This window comes from Vipera berus, assembly GCF_964194415.1.
Source record: "Vipera berus genome assembly, chromosome: 5".
Lineage (NCBI taxonomy): Eukaryota > Metazoa > Chordata > Lepidosauria > Squamata > Viperidae > Vipera > Vipera berus.
This window is the reverse complement of record NC_138207.1, coordinates 39,342,232-39,350,487: the sequence shown is the minus strand read 5'-3', so window position 1 is coordinate 39,350,487 and position 8,256 is coordinate 39,342,232. Positions and strand designations below refer to the sequence as shown.

General features: G+C 44.6%; 1 protein-coding gene across 1 annotated transcript; it reads left to right on the top strand.

The window, feature by feature from the left end:
• Window positions 1-6,536: 6,536 nt before the first annotated feature.
• On the top strand, window positions 6,537-7,589 carry LOC308668545 (insulin receptor substrate 2-A-like; the record flags this gene model as incomplete). Its single annotated transcript, XM_081328550.1, has 1 exon — window positions 6,537-7,589. The coding sequence occupies one exon, from the start codon at window positions 6,537-6,539 to the stop codon at window positions 7,587-7,589; it is 1,053 nt and encodes a 350-aa protein (XP_081184676.1).
• Window positions 7,590-8,256: the final 667 nt, after the last annotated feature.

Here is an 8,256-nt window from a genome sequence, read left to right as displayed (position 1 = left end):
CAATAGAGTTATCTCCAGAGTATATGAACAAGAAATGAAATAGAAAACTGACTTGGACATAAATAAATATAATACATTTTGGGATTCCATTTTTTTATTTAGTACAATAATTTTGCTTAAATGACAGAGGGAATTCTGATGAATAGATCAGTGGAAATTATGTGTGGAAACAGTCAAAAAATTCCATGCTATGGAATTACTAAATTGAAAAATGTCAGTTTTATAATGTTCTTATATAATCTATATTAACAGATTTAGAACACTATATCCAATTTATTCACTCTTTTTTTTCCTAACAGGATTTTATTTATAATTATTTGTCTCCTCCCTAATCAATTGAACAATGAAAAGAAATAAAGAAAAACAATAGAATGGTAAAGAATAAGGAGCTTTTCAAGAAAATTAGAGATATCAAGGGAATATCTTCTTCAAAGATGGGCATGATAAAGAACAAAAATAGTAGGGCCCTAACAGAAACAGAAGCGATGAAGAAGAAATGACAAGAATACCCACAAAAAATCATAAAGAAAAATCTTAAATGTCCCTGATAACAATGATTGTGTGATTGCTGATCTCAAGCCAGAAGTTCCGGAGTGCAAAGTGGGCCTCAGAAAGCATTACCAGCAACAAAGCTAGCAGATGTGATGGTATTCCAACTGGGCTATTTAAAATCCTAAAAGATGATGCTGTTAAAATGCTGCACTCAGTATACCAGCAAATTTGGAAAACTCAACAGTGGGAAAAGGTCAGTTTATATTCCCAATGAAGGGCAATACCAAAGAGTGTTCAAACTACCATACAATTATGTTCTTTTCACATGCTAGCAAGCTTATCCTCCAGCTCCTACAAGCTAGGCTTCAGCAGTATGTGAACCAGAAGCGCAAGCTGAGTTTCAATGAAGCAGAGGAATTACAGATTGTCAACATTTGGTGTATTACAGGGAAAGCAAAGAAGTTCTAGAAAATATCTATTTCTTTGATTGTGTGAATCACAACAAACTGGCAAGTTCTAAAAGAGATGGGAGCACCAGTCAACCTTACCTGTCTCCAGAAAAACCTATATGCATGCCAAGAAGTAACAGAACCAGACATGAAATAACTGATTGGTTCAAACCAGGGAAAGGAGAACAACAAGACTGTATATTGTCACCCTGCTTGTTAACTTATATATAGAATACCTTGTGTGAAATGCCAGGCTGTATGAATTAAGATTGCGGGGAGAAATGTCAACAACTTCAGATACGTAGATGATATCACTTCAATGGGAGAAAATAAAGAAGAACTAAAGAGCCTCTTAATGAGGGTGAAAGAGGAGGGTGCAAAAGTTAGCTTGAAACTCAACATTAAAAAAATTAAGATCATGGCATCTGGTTCCATCACTTCCTGAAAAACAGAAAGGGAAGAAATGGAAGCAGGGACAGATTTTATTTTCTTGGGCTTCAGAATCACTGCAGTCAGTGACTGCAGCCATGAAATTAAAAGTCACTGGCTCCTAGGGAAAAAAAACTGGCATATTAGGATATTAAAAAGCAGAGTCATCGCCTTGCAAAATGTTGGACACAACTTAGCGACTGAACAACAAGCCTGCTCATTTATGTGCAGCTTACAATGTCTAAAACAATAACATAAACCACATTACAGAGCTTGAAAAGATGTAGAGATGGGTAACTACTGTAAATGATCTGTGTGGAGCACTGCATTTGTTCAGACACTGAACCTGAATCTGTGACTCACCTGCTGCTATCCTGCCCTTTATGCTTGAGCTTGGCACCTCAAGCTCATTATTCCATTTGTCAGCAAATTCTCAGACTAATCCCAGTTAGCAATCATAGATTATCTATTGTAAGATCAATCTATAGAAATCACCAAGGTCACAAAACTCCTCTCTGGGTGCATCCCATAAGACTTGATCTCATCTTGTACTTACTATTATGAAACTTGTCCATTTTGCCTTCACTTTTTCTAGCAAGCTCTGCATATGAAGTCAGCCTTGCCATGGCAATCTTTTTGAAAATATTGGGCTTTAACCATATTTAATTCTGGATCCATAACAGTTGTGTTTTGACTGTTTTCCTTATTTTCTAGGTTGGTCCTGAAGTTCAAACATTGAGAAGCTATTTTTTTGGTCTTTGACTATCGAATAAATGATTGATCTTTAGAGAAAACAAGATCTATTGATCTGATACAGCAGAGTTCATTATTTACTTCTGAAATTTCAGCACTCATCAGAAAAACAATTAATGAGAATATTCATTATCTTTTAAATTAGAGTGATGCTGTTATTTCATCTACATATTGCCACTTTTGTGCCCTGATTTTATGTCTTCAGAACTGAATTTTATTTTCTGGATTAAATATCATTTAAGTATAAATTATTACAATCTACTTTGAATCACGCATTAAATAAATTGATTTTATATTCTGCAACAATTCAGGATTTTGTCAAGAAGGCAAATTAAATCAGTGCAAATTGGATCAAATAAGCTGAACTCTACTGGCATAACAAGAAAAGAAATGAAATGATGGTTTCAATATTGCAGAAAGTATTCCACAAAACTATGAGTCATTTTTGGCTTGGCCAAACATTTACTTTTCAAGTAGCAGTTGCTTTTGGTTAGCCAAAATTAATTCCAGGCTCCTGTTTTGACATTGCAGTATGCTTCTTAGACCTATTGCACTTATAGATGTGTGAGTCCATAAGAGATCTGGATTAGCACTTGTTTAAAAGGGATTATCTACATGGAATAACTTGGCATCAAGCATACTTTTTACGCTAGAGAGAATTATCACATCAAGATTGGCCATTGTTGACATATATCAGCTTTGCCAATCAGATATGCAGTGACCCCCATTGAGGAGTGGTGTTAGTCTATGCACATTGATAAGTACCTAGACTCTGATTTTATATTCATGTAGCTGTATTTATGAGCAAGACACAGATGGGTGCTTAAGATTTATTTATCTGGGAATGAAAGCCTCCAGAATAGTCAACCTTAAGTGCCCATGAGACTGAATGACATGAGGCTAAGAAATCCCTAAGAGTTCTGCACACTAGTTAGAGACTTGAGTAAATGTCAATATGAGACAGTTCAGTAGTTAAAGATGCTAAGCTTATCAGCTGGAAAACTGACAGCCCAGGTTTGAGGCCCGAGTGCCACGTGATGGGGTGAGCAAAGGCACGTAGATAAATAGGTACCACTTTGGTGAGAAGGTAATGGTATTTCATGTTCCTCAGCATATAGCCATGCTGGCCCATAACCATGGAAATGGCTCCCTCAATTAAGAAACAGAGATGAGCACCGCCCCCTAGACTCAAACACAATTGAAAAGGAAAAAACCTTTACCTTTATATTATTTAAGTCTGCTGAAATATCATGACCAGGTCATTGATTCATCTAGTTTCCAAATGGCTTCCCATGAAAATTGAAATTGGCCATTCACTTTCATATACTTTAAATACATATCATTCAAATGCCAACAAATCCAATAGTTGAAATGCCATACTACTAGTCACTGCTTCTAAAATAATGCAGCACATATTTATGTATGTAAACATTCTATAATTATGCCTTTAAATAAAATCAAAAGGGAAAATCAAACAAGATTAACAGGAAACACTCAGAAAGTAAAAGAAACCTTCATATGCAGAGAACCGCAGCAAAAATCTAACCAAGAAAATATAACTAACAATAACAAATCATACATGCCCTATCATTCAAACTGCACTTTATAATATAAACTTACAAAGAAAAATAACTTTGGACTTCTATATTAGTGAATCTCAATAAAATGGAAATAATGCAGACTAACAGGTAGAATTATTATTAAAAATAAGTGAATTACAATATTATTTTTTATTCACACAATACTCTTTGTGCCCCAACAGTATTCCATATCTGATAAGACCTATTTGCAGGTCTGAAAGCCATCCATCCATCACATCATCTAATATACTGCTACAAAGATGGTTTTAAGATAACTTTTTTTATCTATCTGGTGTTTTTTTTCTCTTCCCCTTCTCCCATTAACTTTCCTAATGAAGACTTCTAGATATTTGATTTGATTATGGGCCATCAAGTCGGTTTCAAATCTTAACAACCACATTGTTAGATTTTTATCTGTGATTATTTGTCTCTAACTGGTTTCCAATTGTCCTGACACTTGACAGCTGGCCTAATAAAGGTATTTGCTTCTCTGGATATTAGATTTTTAAATAAAGAAGCACACAAGTTCTCCTATAAAGATGTAACTACTGGCTTTTCTATTAAAGAATGACAACAACTTGCACCTAAACATCGGCAAGACGAAAGAGACGGTGTTAGACTTCCGGAGAAAAAAGGAGGAACCTGCCCCACTTTACATCGGGGAGGACTGTGTAAAGAGAGTTTCCTCCTTTAAATTTCTGGGAGTCTACCTCTGTGAAGATCTGACCTGGAAAGTTAACACAACCCAGGTGGCTAGAAAGGCCCAACAGAGACTTCACTTTCTTAGGATCTTGCGGAAGAACAGGGTAGAACAACAGCTAATGACCCTCTTTTACCGGTCTACCATAGAGAGCGTCCTCTCGTATGGTATTGTGGCTTGGTATGCTGGTCTGACAGCCGCGGACTGGAAAGTATTACAGAGGGTAGTGAGCACAGCACAAGACATTGTGGGCTGTTCCCTGACACCACTGGATGACATCGCCAGGGCTCGTTGCCTTGGAAGAGTGAGGAAGATTCTCAGGGATGACTCACACCCTGGACGGTATCTCTTTACTACCATCCAGTAGGAGATACAGGAATATAGCCAGCCGTACCAACAGGCTGAAAAATAGCTTTTATCCGTGGGCTGTTAGGCTTTTAAATGGGACATAATCTTATGCAGAATTGACTTGGGAGACCGGTGTGTGGTGTAGTTGGTTCACATGGTGTGGTAGGATGGAGGGTTTGTTGTCACTGTGTGTTGGGGGGAGAGAGCACGGGGTGAGGCTCAGTTAATCTCAATGTACACCTGTTGTACTTTGACAATAAAGGTTTGTTTGTTTGTTTGTTTGTTTGTTTGTTTGTTTATTTATTTATTTATTTGAAAGGGAAAGAAACATTTGCTTCTCCCATTAGAGTGTAGTCTAGAAAATTGATGTTCTGAAAGATATCAAAGAGTTGGAAGGGGTCATTTAGGCCAGGGGTCCTCAACCCCCACTCTGTGGACTGGCACTGGTCTGCAGCGTGCCAGAAACCAGTCCATGCAAACAAGTGAAGCCACATCTGCAGGGTGCAGGCAGCACACAAAACCATGCACCCTCTGGTCCGTGAAAAAAACCTCTCTCCATGCAACCGGTCCCTGGTGGCCAAAAGGCTGAGGACCTCTGATTGAGGCCATTTCCCTGCTTAGTGGAAGAATTCAAATAAAAAAAGTCTCAAAGTTCACTTCTCTGAATTATTAGTCTACTGTCAAACTGTGCTTACAGCTTGAAAATTTTTAACATTTAACCTTACAATTTAAATTCATTATTCTGTGACCTATTTGTTTCCTATCTTGATAGGAAACAAATCTTGATCTCTATATCTCTTCAGTTATTTGAAGAATATTTATATTTCTTTTCCGCTTTCTCAAGGCTAAACACATTCAGTTTCCTCAAGTTCTCTTCATACCATTATTTTCTAGTTCCTTACTCATTCCTGTTGTCCTAGTTTGCATCTATTTCAACTTGTCTAATTTTTTTTCTAACTGGAATTCCGGAACAAAGGGTGTGATCCCATAAATGTAGAATAGAATAGAATAGGCACAAATGGAAAATCATATTCTACACTAGCAGAATAAGACAAACTGACAAAGTATTTATGATTTTAGGCAATACATGTGTCATTTTCTGTACCTGTTAAGTCTGTTTTTCTTTTTCGAAGTGCTTTTGTTTCCTGGCAGAGGACGACGTGACAGTAAGTCAGCGTTCTTCTAGGATACCTACTGCTGTTACCCACGCTTTGGGCATGGCAGAGGATCCATCGGGGCTTGATCTGGCAGCCGAAGAGGAAGGGGCTGTCGGGGCTGCAGTTGCAACTCCCCCTGATCCTGGCGAGCCGGAGGGGCCAGCAGTGCGGCCGAAGACCAAGGGGGTTATAGCCTCGGCTGAAGCCGGTGACAGTTGGGAGGTAGGGTCTCTGGCTCAAAGCGGGGGAGGGTGGCAAAGCCCTTCCTTGGAGCGTTGGGACCAAGACCGTGGTGAGGGCCGTCCACGGGCTGGTGTGTCGGCTTGGAGGGGGTGTGGGTCACGTGATGTTTTCGCCGTGGTGCCGCCGAGCCTGCTTGCTGGTGTGAGGAGAGAAGCGGGAGAGTCGGAGCAGCCCGGCGCGTCCGACCGGCGGCCGTGAGGTGGAAGCCGCCGTCGCCTCGTAGGCCGGGAGCCGCCAGCTGGGCCGGCGCCGAGGAGAGACCCGCGGCCGCTCATGTCCGGCCGGGCCTGGGAGACCCTTCCCTCGTGAGGGCGGCTGCTTCCCTCCCTCGCCCACCCGCCCGCCCGCCCGGCGTAGCGCTTCGGACCCTGCCCCGGCCCCTAAGATGGCGAGCGGGATGCTTGGCCCCGCCGGGGAGGGCGGCTGCCCCGCGCTGGAAGGCAAAGGCGAGGCGGCCGCAGCAGCAGCAGCCACGGCCACGGGAGACGGCGGCGGCGGCTCGTCCAGGCTGGCGGCGACTGAGGAGGAGCAGGAGCCGGCCGAGAGCGCTCCCTGCCCGCCCCCGGCTCAGCCCCCGCACCATCTCCTGCTCCTGCTGAGGAAATCGCCCAGCAGCTCCCTCTGCCTCGTCCAGGAAGAGGACGCCCTCTTGCCCGGGGACCCCGCCGCGCTGGGCCGAGCGGGAGCCCCTACCACCCCCCTGGGCCGGAGTGGGCCTCCGCTCGCCTCTGCCCGGGCCTCTGCCCTGACGCCCCCGGCCAGCCTCACCTGGGGGGACGACGTGAGGAAATGCGGCTACCTGAGGAAGCAGAAGCACGGGCACAAGCGGTACTTTGTCTTGCGGGCGGAGAGTCACCTGGGCCCGGCCCGCCTGGAATACTATGACAGCGAGAAGAAGTTCAAGAGTAGCTTAAGGGCGGCGGCGGCGGCTGGAGGCAATGTGGCCCTTTGCTGCCCATCTCCCAAAAGGGTGATTCCTCTCTACCAGTGCTTCACTGTCAGCCGGAGGGCAGATGCCAAGCATAAACACATCATTGCCCTGTATACCAAGGATGAGTATTTTGCCATGGTGGCTGAGAACGAGGCCGAGCAAGAAGGGTGGTACCAGGCCATCAGTGAGCTCATGAGCCAAAGCAAGAGAGGGTTCTTGGAGCAGGAGGACCAGGCCGATCAGCAGCTGGACGACGACGACGAGCACTACGGAGCTGCCCTCTGCCCGGGAACGGTGTTCAAAGAAGTTTGGCAAGTCAACGTGAAGCCTAAGGGTTTGGGGCAGACCAAGAATTTGACCGGGGTGTACAGGTTATGCCTTTCCAGCAAGGCCATTCACCTGGTCAAGCTCAATACTGAAGTACCCTCCGTCCACGTGCCAACCGTTTGGCGGACGGCAGCCCCTTGCAGGGAACGAAGTGCGCCTGTCTGGAGAAAAGGTCGATGACAGTCCAGATCACCGAGTATCCCCTGCTGTCCGGCAACCCGACAATGAAGTCCATGGCGATGTCTTGCCATGGTCGTACGGGGTCTGAAACCGTCTGTAGCAGACCCAATGGCTTCCCGACACGGGGTTTTGCTGTGGCGCATACGTGGCATCCCCGGACGTGGTGTTCCACGTCCGCCTTCATGCACGGCCACCAAAATTGACGGCGTGCTAAGTGTAACGTTTTCAGGAAGCCGAAGTGACCGGCCTGCTTGGCGTCGTGACAACGGCGCAAAATGGCGGGGCGTAGTGCCTGAGGCACGTACAGCTTATCCCCGTGCCAGGCCAAGCCGTCGCGCATAGTCAGAAGTCCGGGATGCTCCTTCAGCCAGGCGTCTGTTGCTAAGGCCTCGCCCAAGGCCCGGGACAAATCGTCCCCCACGCTGCAGACTGCCTGGGTCGCGCTCGGGGATGCGCTAGGCGGGATGAGTTCTTGTATAACCGCTTCTCGTTTGGTGTCGTATTGCGGCAGCCGTGAGAGCGCATCAGCAAGAAAGTTCCGCCCCCCCGGTACGTACTTCAGGACGAAATTAAAGCGCCGAAAAAAGAGAGCCCATCTAACGTGCTTGGGCGCCAGTTTCCTCGGGGACTGCAGCACCTCCAGGTTCTTGTGGTCTGTCCAAACCTC